The sequence below is a fragment of the Oncorhynchus kisutch genome, linkage group LG23 (assembly GCF_002021735.2).
Source record: "Oncorhynchus kisutch isolate 150728-3 linkage group LG23, Okis_V2, whole genome shotgun sequence".
Lineage (NCBI taxonomy): Eukaryota > Metazoa > Chordata > Actinopteri > Salmoniformes > Salmonidae > Oncorhynchus > Oncorhynchus kisutch.
In genome coordinates this window covers 14658550-14673588 of record NC_034196.2, presented here as the reverse complement: position 1 = coordinate 14673588, position 15039 = coordinate 14658550, and the positions used below count along the sequence as shown (strand labels likewise).

Genomic DNA, 15039 nt, shown 5'->3' with positions numbered 1-15039 from the left:
TTCTAGTTGCCAGTGAAAATATTTCAGCCAATGAGGGCCCTGAAAACCCACCCCCCTTCTACCCTACACTCACTCACACCACCTACTGAAAGATGGAGGCTATGTGCAGAGAGCACTGAATCATACTCCATATACAATATTAATCCATCACACACAAACAAAAACATATTCTCAGTACACAGGCCAGGCACACAGGAAATACAGGAAGCTGCAAACAAATAGATCTGATCTGCAGAGTGCAGCACTAAACATAAATCCAATAAACAAATGCATTCAAATATGGAATATTTAACAGCACAACACCCATTAATCATACTGCATCACATTACAGGCCAACATACATATAATGAGCCACACAGTTCATATTGGGAAAACAGACCACATGACCACCACTGCATTTTTCAAAACAACATAGAAATGTTGAATACTCGTGGTGAGATTTCACTGAAACGCAGTATCACAGAAACATGGGATATTCATGTCATCAGCTCGCTTTCATAAACACAAAGTGGCAGACACTTAAAAGCAGTGTCCCTGTCTGGCCGTCATGCCACAGCCTCAGCTGTCACAGACTAGCATTACGTAACGCGGATTTGAATCAGTTTCCCATCTCCACAGGCCTGCATGTTGACCTATAAATAATCCTCAACTCGGATTGAAAAGATGATCTATGAAAGAATATCTGTGTGTGCCTCTGCATAACCCACGCATTGAGAAAACATTCCATTGAAGTTGCTTGATTCTTTATACTTTGGCTGTAACAGAGAAAGAAATATCTCTCTCTCTATACACACATGTATTGTATGAGCTAGATACAGTTTCCCCCAGAGTCAGATAAACTCATGGATACCATTTTTATGTCTCTGCATCCAGTATGAAGGAAGTTAGAGGTAGTTTCGCGAGCCAATGCTACCGTTTGCACAATGACTTGAAGTCTATGGTATCTACTAGCATGCTAGCAGTTACCATAGACTTCCAGTTATGCCGCGAGTTAGCAACTTCCTTCAAACTGCACGCAGAGACATAACAATGGCATCCACTAGGGAAGTATATTCTGGGGAAGTAGATAAAGAGTTTAATTGACAAAATCCCGATGTATCCCTTGAACAGTCTGAAAAACAAATGAGGTTATCTTTATGATGATGTTATGTTATTATTAGAATTGTTATTATTATTATGTTATTACTGTTATGATGATGAAATAAGGATGTTTGCAGGAAATCCACTTCATGTCAGAGAGAGAGAGAGAGAGGGAGAGGGAGAGAGAGAGAGATTGTGTGCAAAAAGAATACAATTCATATGTGGATGTTTTGAGACGAGAGACAGATGCTTATAAGATGGCAGTGTGTTAGAGGGACATTTACAGTTGCGGCAGGATTCAATCGAAAACCTCACTATAGCACACTTGACGTTGAAGGGTTAGGGTTGCGCTCATTATTACAGCTGTAGGACATTCTAATACCATTCTAGGGTTAGAGTTAGATGCAATATAAGGCAAGTGACTTCAATTGCTAATTTCTCTGAATAGGGGTTAATAAACATTACCAGATTCACTGGCAATACATTACATAGTATGAAGAAATACTCCAGGCCGCAGCGTCGTACTACTTGTCAGACATAGAAAACTGAAACTGTTTAGTCCTACTGGGCATTGGGGTGGGCTTGGTGTGGGGTTTGAGGCGTCCGTTGGTGGCTTTTGAGCATTTATTTGGAATCCTCATGTCTTAAAGGTAAACTCAGCAGCACCGGAGATGTTGAGATGAGCGAGATGCAAGACTTGGCTCTCACACAGTCACACACAGTATCTGCTCACGCGCACGGGTTCGCTTCACGCTGTTCACAGCGTCGTAGCCAGTGCACCAGAACAGCGGAGAATTGTATGAATCCTATAAATTAAAATGGCCAATTTGGGTGCAATCCATAGAGTTCAAATTGTCTTTCAACAAAATAATCGGTTTCTAACTACAGAAACCATTTCAGAACAATCTGCTCTGGTGGGTGTCATGGCTTGCTGAAATGACATGGAACAACCCGAATACCATTCTAGGGTTAGGGGACACTACTTGTAACAGGTATACTTAGGGCTCTATTCAATCTGTACAGTTGAAGCGTTTCAGGTTGTGTGATAGAAATGTAAAGGTAATTTCTGATTGAACTGACATATGCAACGGTTTACTGTGAATGCAGCCTGTGCTAATGCGGGAACATTTCCTTTACATTTCAATAAACGCTGTTAAAAGGAACTTCCGCGATGCGGATTGAATAGAGAGCCCTTCCACGAATAGAGCGTAAAGCACCCCATGTGACTGTGATATTTTACATTCTTGGTCCTCCAGATGCATTTACTGTTATGACAGGCAGGGGGCAGTACAGAGAAGCATGGCTCGGATGTGTGTGCTTGTGCATGGAGTGGGTTATTACTCCAGTACCATGAGGAAATATACTGCTCCTTCCATCTTTGAGATATCATTCATTAACACATAGCAAAGCGAAATAGCAAGAGGAAATATGGCACCACTTTGAACCTTTGATCGCCAGGCCCCATTCACCGTAGTCCGTCAGAGATTGAATGTGTGATAGTGAGTTTGTGAGTCCATCCCTCATCTCTGAAAAATCGGGTAGTTCTCAACGTTTGTCGAACTAAGGTTGAATACTTTATTAATGCAGTAAAAGAAAGCTACCAGATACGTGTCATACGAGTTCAATAAGTATATGTGTTGTATTGGCCTTTTTCCTCTCATTGCCAACAACATTTGATGTGTCAATGCTTTAAAAATCCACTGGCTGTACAGTGTTATCTTGGTAATGATACTCTTTCAAATCTTAAATTATGCAAGTTTATTCCTACTGCAGCCCCACCTGGTTAATATACCAAACCATAGTAACTTCATGAAGGGCAGAAAGTTCAAAGTGAACATTGGATACCAGTGGACACCGAGTTCTATTCAGATCCATCATCAGCACCATCATCAGTATCATCATCATCATTATCCTCTTCATCATCGTCATGATCTTCATTACACATTCAACATACATGTACATACATTTAAAGTCCACAAAGCAAAGCACACCAAACAAAGGAGCGTTGTGACTCCCAGTTAGAGGGCCTAGGCCTGTTCAGGTATGGAGCTAGGTAAGGTGTTCGTAGCATTGACCACGTTGCGGGGGTGTGGAGATTACAGAGTTAAGAGGTTAAGAGCGACCTGTACAGATGATGGATAGAGGGAGGGAGTGTAAGAGAGGTGGCAATTCACAGTGCATTGTGGGCCTGTGAGTCAGGGGGGATTTCAGGGTTGAAAGAGGAGACTACCCAAGTTTATGGTTAGACAGTCCAGACACCAGTACAGATGATGGATAGAGGGAGGGAGTGTAAGAGAGGTGGCAATTCACAGTGCATTGTGGGCCTGTGAGTCAGGGGGGATTTCAGGGTTGAAAGAGGAGACTACCCAAGTTTATGGTTAGACAGTCCAGACTCCAGGGCAGGGGGGGTTCCAGTATGAGGAGATGTTTAACCGTAGAATCCGTGCAAGAAAACACAGACGCACAGGAGGATGATGGCGTTGGCATTGACCACGTTCCTCCACATGGGTTTCTCTGAGGTGTCTGTGAGTTGCCTCTGCAGCTCAGCCTGCTCCTCAGCACTCAGCTTGGGAGCAGTCGATTTCTCCAAGCCACAGAAGCTCAACACTGCCTTCTTACAACAGCCTGGCTCCTCGGTGGGCTCTGCACAGACACACAAACACAGGGATGAGGAAACAGTGTGTGGTTGTAAATGTGAGAAATAAAATCTGTATGTGTGTCACGGAGTAACAGATAGAGATTGGAGAGAGACCTCTCTTATCATCCATATCCACATAGGTAGGTTCTTGATCTTCTTTCCAATTGTCTAGCTCCAGATCCACCCTCTCCTCTGTGCTGTTCCTCAGCTGCCAGCACAAGCGGTGTAACTGCAGATGGAGGGAGGAAGAGGCACAGGACAAACACATGGGGAGAAATTAATTTAGAGATGGCAGAGAGACTGCGTTTTTATTCAATTAACATTCACGGATGGAAGAATAACTAAATAAGTTTGACTATTGGGGGCAGTTGTAACTTACATGTTTGTCGTCGATGGGTTTGGTCATGAGGGAGATGCTGACTATCAGCAGGCAGGAGATACAGAACAGAATAATGGAGAAGTAGAGGTAGTGGACCCCACAGATGATCTCAGGACAGTTAGTGGGGGTCACACAGCTTCCTGTCCCATAGGCAAACTCACTGATCATCCTGGTTAAGCCAATAGCCAGGCCTATCGTAAGGCCATAGAACACACCCTGAAAGTGGGGGAGGTCTGTGACTCAACACATTTTCATGGTTCACTTCCAATTGCACAAACATCACGTATAACACGAACAAGGCAGTAAATGGTGAAAGTGGTAACCAGGGTCCTTTGAGCCTAGCCAGCAGAGTTCAGATAAACTACTTAAGCAATAAGGCCCGAGGGGCATGTGATATATGGCCAATATACCACGGCTAAGGGCTGTCATTTATTACACGACGCAACGCAGAGTGCCTGGATACGGCCCTTAGCTGTGGTATATTGACCATATACCACAAACTCCTCAGGTACCTTATTGATTTATTAGGCAACAGATTAAATAAACCAGTTCAAACCACAAGTAGCTCAAGGAAACTAGTTTATATCACACTGACTTTTGTTAAGTTAGAGACTCACCGGCTCATTGACGCGCTTACAGAAGATGGCGAGCATGAAGGTGGCAGCGATGGGCGGAGTCAGGTAGCTGGTGATTGACTGGATGTAGTCAAAGAGCTGGCCGCTCTGAGCAGACTGGACCACAGGGATCCACGCTATACTCACCCCGATCAAAACCAGGATAAACACCCTACACAGCCAAGAATAATGCATCAATATCAATATTACCCATTTATCTCAATGCAAACATACACAAACCCAAGCATATACACACATGTATTAAAGCAAGTGAAGTCCAAAGAACTCGAGCAGGCTGAGCTGTGTGTTACTGTACCTCCCAGCGATCATGAGTTCCTTCTCGGAGGAGGAGCTGCGTATCTTGGTGTAAATGTCCATCGTGAACAGGGTGCTGGCACTGTTGAAGATGGAGGTCAGGGAGCTCATCAGAGACGCCATCATCACCGACAGCATCAGGCCTCGCAGACCTGCAGGAGGAGAGGGCAGGGAGGGAGGGGATGCAAAGGAGAACAGGAATGGAGGGAAGGCAGATTAGGATAGGTGTAGAAAAGAGAAAAGAGAAGGAATGAAGAGATGAACGAATGTGATGGTTGATTATATTGGCAGCAACAACTGTTTTCCTGGAATAAGGAGTAGTACTTATTGAATCCACTATTTGTAGCAGTAGTAACAGTGTTGTAGTAACATAGTCCCTGTGCAGTGCAGTGCCAGGACAACAACCTCTCCCTCAACGTGAGCAAGACAAAGGAGCTGATCGTGGACTGCAGCCAAACACACCCCATTCTCATCGACATTTTTTAAGTGGAGCAGGTCGAGAGTTTCAAGTTCCTTGGTGTTCACATGGTCCAAACACACCAAGACAGTCGTGAAGAGGGCACGACACCACCTTTTCCCCCTCAGGAGGCTGAAAATATTTGGCATGGTTCCCCAGATCCTCAAAAAGTCCTTTAGCTACACCATCGAGAGCATCCTGACCAGTTGCATCACCTCCTGTATGGCAACTTCTCGTTATCCGGAAGGTCCTAATTTTTTTGGGGGGGTCAAAGTCATAGACTGTTCTCTCCACTACCGCACGGCAAGCGGTACTGGAGTGCCAAGTCTAGGTCCAAAAGGCTCCTTAACAGCTTCTACCCTCAAGCCATAAGACTGCTGAACAATTCATCAAATGGCCACCTGGACAATCTACATTGACCCCCCCCCCCCCTTTGTTTTTACACTGCTGCTACTCGCTAGTATCGGTAATTGTTATTTTATTGTGTTATTTAATATTACCTTTTTTTTTTACCTCAGTTTATTTCGTAAATATTTTCTTAACTCCATTTCTTGAACTACATTGTTGGTTAAGGGCTTGTAAGTAAGCATTTCACGATGAGGTCATATTCGGCACACGTGACAAATACAATTTCATCTCATTTGATAGTGGTGCTAGGACTGTCATTGTTACTAGATGGACTAGTATCTTCTGTTACCCACCATTTGGCATGAGGTCCACCACCAGTTTGGGATAAGCAATGTTGGTGCAGCCAACACTGGCCCCACAGTACCTCAGACACTCCTCTGGTTCCACGCAAGCCACCTCGTCTGGGTAGAGGATTCGGCTGATCATGCCAGGGAAGACCATGAGGAACATGGGCAGCAGCTTCAGGTAGCCACACAGGATACAGCCAGCCTTGACATGGGAAAGATTCTTGGCAGATAGACAGCGCTGGACAATCACCTAGGTGACAGGAGAGATAACAACCCTCTAGTGACTGAAGAGGTGATGGATTACGTGTTCATGGTCAAACAGAAGTATGGTGCCTCTGTATTGCTTGAATATGTCAATATCAAGAGTAGAGGGCAATGAAAGGGGTTTGAAGTCCAATGCACTCGTCATTCCTTCCATGCACCATACAGCCACATATCTTCTGACAGGCACAAATGTGTATGCAGCTTTTCTAGCGGAAATATTCATCAAAGGAAATGTTTCCCTTTCCGAACGTGACCCAAATTGCTGATCACAGAAGAAGGCATGGCGCTATCATATATGAATTAGAGAAACTTAAGCTTTGAGTTCTACTAATCGAATAAACTGTTTCAACTTGCGTATTTAACGTGTGTGAGTGAGTGCTCGCTCGTGTGTGTGATTGTGTAAGTCAATATCCTGTTCTTTTTTCACAGTCACCTCTGTGTTCCCGGCTTTTAGTCTTATTTAAGTCTGTGGGAAGGAAGTGCATTTGGGTCTAACTAAAAGCATGCTTCTCTTCATAAGGCAGCCACTTAAGCTAAGACAAGCTGAGAGCTGGCTGGAAAGAATGGCCATGGTAATGATACACACATTAGTGTGTGTGCGTGTGCATGTAACTGAGGGAGGGTGTTAGACTTATTCATTCCCTACGGAGGCTACCTGATCAGTGCACCAGTACCAGGTGGCCTGGACAGTGAGGCCAAACACCAGGCCTGGCCAGGGCAGGTCCCCTGTCACCGCGTCCCTGAAGATGTGGAAGGAGTCAGGCCGAGGGGTGTAGCAGCTCTCACTGATGTTGACCCCAGTCAGAGTGGGTATGGCCTCCATGTAGCGCGTCTGGAAGTTCTCATAACCTCCCACCTCATTGAAGGCTGAGGAGACAGACCGAAGAGGGTTGGGAAAGAGGGATGAGAGAGGTTGGAGGAATTGGAAGAAGAGAATAAATCAAGGAAATGATACTCTGTAGAAAGGGGGAAGGAGAAAAAGGAATGCATTGGAGGAAGGGAATAAAGAAGGGAGGACAAAGAAGAGATATAGAGTTATAGGAAAAGGAAAAGAGGCAATGAACCCATAACCCATGAGGGTGAATAAATACATTACCATAACCCATGAGGGTGAATAAATACATTACCATAACCCATGAGGGTGAATAAATACATTACCATAACCCATGAGGGTGAATAAATACATTACCATAACCCATGAGGGTGAATAAATACATTACCATAACCCATGAGGGTGAATAAATACATTACCATAACCCATAAGGATTAATAAATACATTACCATAATCCATGAGAATGAATAAATACCTTACCATAACCCATGAGGATGAAAGATCCCACGACCATGATGATGGTCTGCAATGTGTCTGTGTAGATCACTGCAGCCAGTCCACCTGAAGCAGAGTGCACATGGTGAGAGTCAGCACAACACAATCCTGCTCATTACTTATACAGGGTTACAGTCAATGACTAAGCTGTGGAAAACCACTGTAGTACTCATTTACACTGTAGACGTGATGTTTATTTTTTACTTTAATGATTGCCCTTGGTCAAAAGGGATAGCCTGTTAGTGGTCCAGTTGTTCGTTTGATGTTTGTCTATCACATAGACTCTATAACTCCCCTCAGTAGTTGTGTACGGTATATGAATATACATGTAGGTCATTGATATTCATTTGAGCACAATGGTAATAAAGAAGATACGGTGGCCTACATACATTTGCGCGGGGCTGCCTTACAGACTGAAAATCAAGCCCTAGCAAAGAATAACAGTGCACTCAACTTTTGCTGTTGACTGCACCTCGAAAGCATCGGTGTGTCACGTATGTGTCAGAGTATTTGATGCTGTGAGTCACTCTATTTTCAGCAGTTAACTCACCTTCATGTATGATATTTACAAAACCTATACTCCACTACATGTTTAGTTGAGCATTATGCAAACCTAATCCTATACAGAGACTTTTATTTTATATTTAACGAGGCAATTTACAATGACGGCCAAACCGTAACCCGGACAACGCTGGGCCAATTGTGCTCCGCCCTATTGGACTCTCAATCACAGTTTGTTGTGATACAGCCTGGAATTGAACCCGGGTCTGTAGGGATGCCTCTAGCACTGAGATGCAGTGTCTTAAACTGCTGTGCCACTCAGTAGACAGTCTAGACTAATCTACATTACATGTTTATATGAGTATTATGGAAACCCAATCTTATACAGAGACAGTGTTGCATCACTGACCTTGCTGAAGGCCTGTCAGTGAACTAAAATCCAGGAATGAATGCATCATTACAGAGGTGAACAACAAGGTTTTATCAGGGAGTATGGGTAATTACCCATGTGGTACAGGACATAAACAGCCTTGGAGGAAGGCATTTGTGCTGTCAGACATAGTCTGCTATTAAGACTCAAATACAACGATACAGGATGGACTTTACTCCACTCTGTCATGGTTACAGATAAGAACTCCATATTGGTTTAAATGGACATAGTCGATATAGGGCTCCTCTCAGTGAATTAGTTATATATCGCTGCTATACACTAAGTGTACAAAACATTAGGAACACCTTCCTAATACTGAGATGCACCCCCTTTTGCCCTCAGAACAGCCTCAATTCGATGTGGCATGGACTCTACAAGGTGTGGAAAGCATTCTACAGTGATGCTCCAATGCTTCCCACAGTTTGGTCAAGTTGGCTGGATGTCCTTTGGGTGGTAGACCATTCTTGATACACACAGGAATCTGTTGAACGTGAAAAACCCAGCAGCGTTGCAGTTCTTGACACACACTTAAGCTGGTGCACCTGGCACCTACTACCCTACTCCGCTCAAAGGCACGTAAATATTTTGTCTTGCCCATTCACCCTCTGAATGGCACACACACACAATGGGGCGGCAGGGTAGCCTAGTGGTTATAGCATTGGACTAGTAACTGGAAGGTTGCAAGTTCAAACCCCCGAGCTGACAAATCTGTCATTCTGCCCCTGAACAGGCAGTTAACCCACTGTTCCTAGGCCGTCATTGAAAATAAGAATTTGTTCTTAACTGACTTGCCTAGTTAAATAAAGGTAAAATAAAAATCCATGTCTCAAGGCTTAAAAATCCTTCTTTAACCTGTCTCCTCCCTTTCATCTACACTGATTGGTGGATTTAACAAGTGACATCAATAAGGGAATCATAGCTTTCACCTGGTCAGTCTATGTCATTGAAAGAGCATGTTTTGTACACTCAGTGTATATCACTGCTACATACAGTTGTGTAGTGTATAAGTTGAGAGTATGTATTGATATACCTGTGACGGTGTATAGAGCCGTGATACTTAGCAGGAGAATCACAGCAAGGTAGATATTCAGCCCCAGAGCCTGGTTAATAAAGATGGCTCCAGAAAACATATCTGCCTGAGAGAGAGAAAGAGAGATTGAAAGAGAGAGAGAGAGAGAGAGAGAGAGAGAGACAGAGAGAAAGAGAGAGAGAGAGGGAGAGAGAGAGAGAGAGAAAGAGAGATAGAGAGAGAGGGGATTAATGACAAAGGAAGGGCTTCTATAGGGCTAGCACACGATTTTGGATGAAGAAAAAATTCAATATAATAACTGTCATAAACGAACAGCTGACTGAAGACCAGATGGCCGAACATTCTTGAAGTTGAGTCTGTTTCTACGTACATAAATTAACATGGACTTTTAACAACGTGATGAAACTTTGTTGCCCCTTGCTGAAACAAGCAATAAAACTGGCCTTCTTTAGACTAGTTGAGTATCTGGGGCATCAGCATTTGTGGGTTCGATTACAGGCTCAAAATGGCCAGAAACAAATAACTTTCTTCTGAAACTCTATTCTTGTCCTGAGAAATGAAGGCTATTCCATGCGAGAAATTGCCAAGAAACTGAAGATCTGGTACAACGCTGTGTACTATTCCCTTCACAGAACAGCACAAACTGGCCCTAACCAGAATAGAATGAGGAGTGGGAGGCCCCGGTGCACAACTGAGCAAGAGGACAAGTACATTAGATTGTCTAGTTTGAGAAACAGACATCTCACAAGTCCTCAACTGGCAGCTTCATTAAATATTACCCGCAAAACTGTTGTTTAAATGGACATATAATTATCTTTTCTTTCAAAAACAAGAACATTTCTAAGTGACCCCAAAATTTGAACGGTAGTGTATATATACAGTGTACCTTGTTTTCAACAGTAATATACAATGAACAGTGATATGAGTGACTCACTGAGATCTTAGTGAAGACATAGAGGAAGAGTGAGAGCACTGAGAGATAGATGCGGATGCGCTGGCCTCCGAACCTCTTCCTCAAGTACTCTGGCATGGTCACCACCTAAACAAATCCAGTCGACATGATTACATTGTGGAATAGCACTAGATTATATGCTACAGAATTGTACGAAATGGCATGGTATAATGGTAATTACACTGTAATAGCAGAAAAGTTTGTTCTCACCCCAGCTTTGATGTAAATGGGAACAAAGAGCCATCCAAGAATGATCACCACCACAAGGGCCTGAAAAACACACATCCTAAGGGTTCAGATGGGGAATTCATGAAATGACAGATTTATCTTTTACTAGACGTGTTACTGCTTTCGCCCACTGCTGTTCTCTAGTATCGATCATATAGTGACATTTAACCTACACGCTTATCAGACTCAATATAGATCATAAACGTGTATAAAAAAGAGCACCTATTATACAAATAATTGCAGAGTGCAATAGAAATAGAGATGAGATGATAATAGAGATAGAGATGATATGATAACAGAGATAGAGATGATAACAGAGATAGAGATGATAACAGAGATAGAGATGATAACAGAGATAGACATGAGATTAGATGATTATAGAGATAGAGATTAGATGATAATAGAGATAGAGATGCGATGATAATAGAGATAAAGATGAGACGATAACAGAGATCGAGATGAGATGAGATGAGATGATAACAGAGATAGACATGAGATGATAATAGAGATGAGATTAGATGATTATAGAGATAGAGATTAGATGATAACAGAGATAGAGATGAGTTGATAACATAGACAGATTAAATGACAATAGAGATAGAGATGAGATTATAATAGAGATAGAGATGATAATAGAGATAGAGATGAGATAATGATAATAGAGATAGAGAAGAGATGATAATAGAGATTGAGATGAGATGACTACAGAGATAGAGATGAGATGATAACAGAGATTGAGAAGAGATGATAATAGAGATTGAGATGAGATGATTACATAGATGGAGATGAGATGATAATAGAGATAGAAATGAGATTATAACAGAGATAGAGATGAGATGATAATAGAGATAGAGATGAGATTATTACAGAGATAGAGATGAGATGATAACATAGATAGAGATGAGATGATAATAGAGATTGAGATGAGATGATTACATAGATAGAGATGATAACAGAGATAGAGATGAGATTATAATAGAGATAGAGATGATAATAGAGATAGAGATGAGATAATGATAATAGAGATAGAGAAGAGATGATAATAGAGATTGAGATGAGATGACTACAGAGATAGAGATGAGATGATAACAGAGATTGAGAAGAGATGATAATAGAGATTGAGATGAGATGATTACATAGATGGAGATGAGATGATAATAGAGATAGAAATGAGATTATAACAGAGATAGAGATGAGATGATAATAGAGATAGAGATGAGATTATTACAGAGATAGAGATGAGATGATAACATAGATAGAGATGAGATGATAATAGAGATTGAGATGAGATGATTACATAGATAGAGATGATAACAGAGATAGAGATGAGATGATAACAGATGTAGAGATGAGATGATAACAGAGATAGAGATGAGATGATAACAGAGATAGAGATGAGATGATAATAGAGATAGAGATGAGATGAGTGATAATATCAGGTACATTTCAGAGGTTATGATGATGTTTGCGTGAGAGGTTATCATGGTATTTATTTACATTAGACATTGCCACTCACATTCCATTCGAATCCGCCAATGGCAAGTCCACCTGCAGCCGCAGTCCCTGCGATGCCAACAAAATGCCCACTGCCAATGTTGCTCGCAAAGAGGGATGCCCCAATCTGGAGAGGAAGGACAGAGGAATGTTCATGATCAATTTATACAGAATGTAATGATATTCTCTCACAGTTTTTGGATATGGAAGGTCATTAAGAAGAACTTCATTCATAAAGGAACATTTACAACAACAACAACAGGTGTACCATGTAAGATAATGGGGCAAAGGTTGCCAAGTACATGGTCCATAGAAGGGAAATGCAATTAAGTTAGACACCTCACGTGTACTGGTACAATCAGCATCAGTCATTATTGAGTCATTAGGAGCCGTCTCAAATGAAGGGCATATGATTTATGGGCTTCCAACACATCAAGATAAAAGATTATGACCTTGATTTAAGTATGAGCTGGACACTTCCATGGAATACAGGCACGGATTAGGATAGTTCAGGGGAACAGGGTGTGTCTTTCCAAATATGTGCCACTGTCATAAACAGTGGCCAGTAAATTAGAGCGAGTTCGATGCCTTTGAACGTAATAATGTATCAGCATTCAGGGCTCAAACCACCCAGTTTATAATATGTAATAGACTGTCCTGAGAGAAGACTTATACTCACTGGCCACCACACCATGCTTCTTCCTGCCAGGAAGAATCCACCTACGGTGGCTCGGTTTGTGCTCACCATAGCCTGCAAAGAGAGACTGGTTAATTGAGTTGTTTTGAGATACCATATTCATGTATCAGGGATCATGTTGATCAATAACCTTGTTACATGATACGGTAATTTGCACCTTTTTTAGTTATATATACATGGTCAATATAAATTTTTGTTTATATGGTGTTTAATAGGAGTCTGTTAGTTTCACACTGATGGTTTACTACATCTTGTAAACATTGTTTGGGTCAATCATCAATCAGCACTAACCACTGAGCACACACTGGTTGAATCAAAGTTGTTTCCACATCATTTCAATGAAACTACATGTACGTTGAACCAATGAGGAATAGATGTTAGTTTGACGTCTGTGCCCAGTGGGTGTGTAGTTAGTACTGTATCGACTCTCCACACATCTGAAACAATATGACAAATGCAAATGTATTCCTTAGCAATTTAATTCAAACGTACTTGGTGACTTGTTCTATAAATGTCTGTCAATATTATACATTTTTCAGCTGGGCATAAATTGAAGCAATCCAGGTACTTCAATGAGATGTCAGTGCACTTGGTATTCATAGGCTACTTAACACTTGGTATTCATAGGCTACTTAACACTTGGTATTCATAGGCTACTTGACACTGGGTATTCATAGGTTACTTAACACTTGGTATTCATAGGCTACTTAACACTTGGTATTCATAGGCTACTTGACACTGGGTATTCATAGGCTACTTAACACTTGGTATTCATAGGCTACTTAACACTTGGTATTCATAGGCTACTTGACACTGGGTATTCATAGGCTACTTAACACTTGGTATTCATAGGCTACTTAACACTTGGTATTCATAGGCTACTTAACACTTGGTATTCATAGGCTACTTAACACTTGGTATTCATAGGCTACTTGACACTTGGTCTTCATAGGTTACTTGACACTTGGTATTCATCGGCTACTTGACACTTGGTCTTCATAGGTTACTTGAGTGTAGAATATCATAATTCATATTTTCTGTTTGTAAATATAAGGACATATTATCACTCAGAAGGAAACTCATCGAAACACTATGAAGATGCTTCTATTTTTTATTTAAAAAAAATCGTATTCAGAATAGAGAAAACAACTTTTTTCCAGATTCAACTAAAACATGCTCTCTGTTCCTTTCTGAGGGATTAACTATTCACAGACACAGAGTTGTTTTAGTGTCAATGTGTCAATGGAAAGATTAAGGAACTCACCCATACTCCGACTGCCAGGACAACCACAAAGTAGATCACAATCACGGAGATATCCGCCGGGTTGTTGACTGCCACTGTGCCATTATTAGGCACACTTCTAACTAAGGAGAACCCAAAATAATCCTGTGTCATTTTGTCTGTTCTGAGCTGCAGAGGTGACCAGAGGACAGGTGTATTGTAGAAGCCTCTCTCCTTTACTGCTGTGCTACTGACTCCCCTGTCACCTGCAATGCTACTTATGTACTACTGACCCCACAGATAGGTATGTGTGTGCATGTGAGCACGCATGTATGTGTGCGTGTGGACCAGTGGAGGCTCCTCAGAGGAGAAAGGGGAGGACTGTCCTCAACAGTGAAATTCAGAAAAATGTAAATAGTGAAACATTTATAAAGTTATCATTTTTTAGATGACACTATACTAACTATATTCACATCACCAAATAATTGATTAAAACACACTGCACTTGCAATGAAGGTCTACAGTAGCCGCAACATCACTCTGTAGGGTAGCACCATGGTGTAGCCGGAGGACAGATACTTTCCATCCTCCTCTGGTTACATTGACTTCAATACAAAACCTAGGAGGCTCATGGTTCTCACCCCCTTCCATAGACTTACATAGTAATTATGCAGCATGAACTGACATGTTGTCCACCCAATCAAAGAATCAGAGA

General features: G+C 41.8%; 1 protein-coding gene across 2 annotated transcripts; it reads right to left on the bottom strand.

The window, feature by feature from the left end:
* Positions 1 to 2641: 2641 nt before the first annotated feature.
* On the bottom strand, positions 2642 to 14588 carry slc5a1 (solute carrier family 5 member 1). 2 transcript variants are annotated; one of them, XR_004204957.1, is made up of 15 exons: positions 14367 to 14588; positions 13085 to 13156; positions 12428 to 12532; positions 10894 to 10953; positions 10666 to 10770; positions 9732 to 9837; positions 7756 to 7836; positions 7098 to 7309; positions 6185 to 6428; positions 5028 to 5178; positions 4715 to 4883; positions 4098 to 4313; positions 3833 to 3947; positions 3447 to 3723; positions 2642 to 3310 (listed from the first exon to the last, which is right to left on the bottom strand). XR_004204957.1 is itself a non-coding variant. In XM_031802406.1 (14 exons), exons 1-14 carry the CDS (start codon positions 14496 to 14498, stop codon positions 3509 to 3511), a joined length of 1983 nt encoding a protein of 660 aa, XP_031658266.1. In that variant the 5' UTR covers positions 14499 to 14588; the 3' UTR covers positions 2642 to 3508. The 2 variants fall into 2 exon arrangements, 1 of the variants encoding a protein (XP_031658266.1); XM_031802406.1 differs by having other exon boundaries at positions 2642 to 3723.
* Positions 14589 to 15039: the final 451 nt, after the last annotated feature.

What these genes read in the sequence shown, in the direction of transcription:
- slc5a1 (XM_031802406.1), bottom strand. Translation starts at nt 14,498, where the DNA reads ATGACACAGGATTATTTTGGGTTCTCCTTAGTTAGAAGTGTGCCTAAT. An exon ending in GGCTCTATACACCGTCACAG is followed by an intron (nt 7,837 to 9,731) that starts GTATATCAATAC and finishes ACTCTGCTTCAG; the next exon opens with GTGGACTGGCTGCAGTGATC. An exon ending in TTTCATCCTCATGGGTTATG is followed by an intron (nt 7,310 to 7,755) that starts GTAAGGTATTTA and finishes CTGTCTCCTCAG; the next exon opens with CCTTCAATGAGGTGGGAGGT.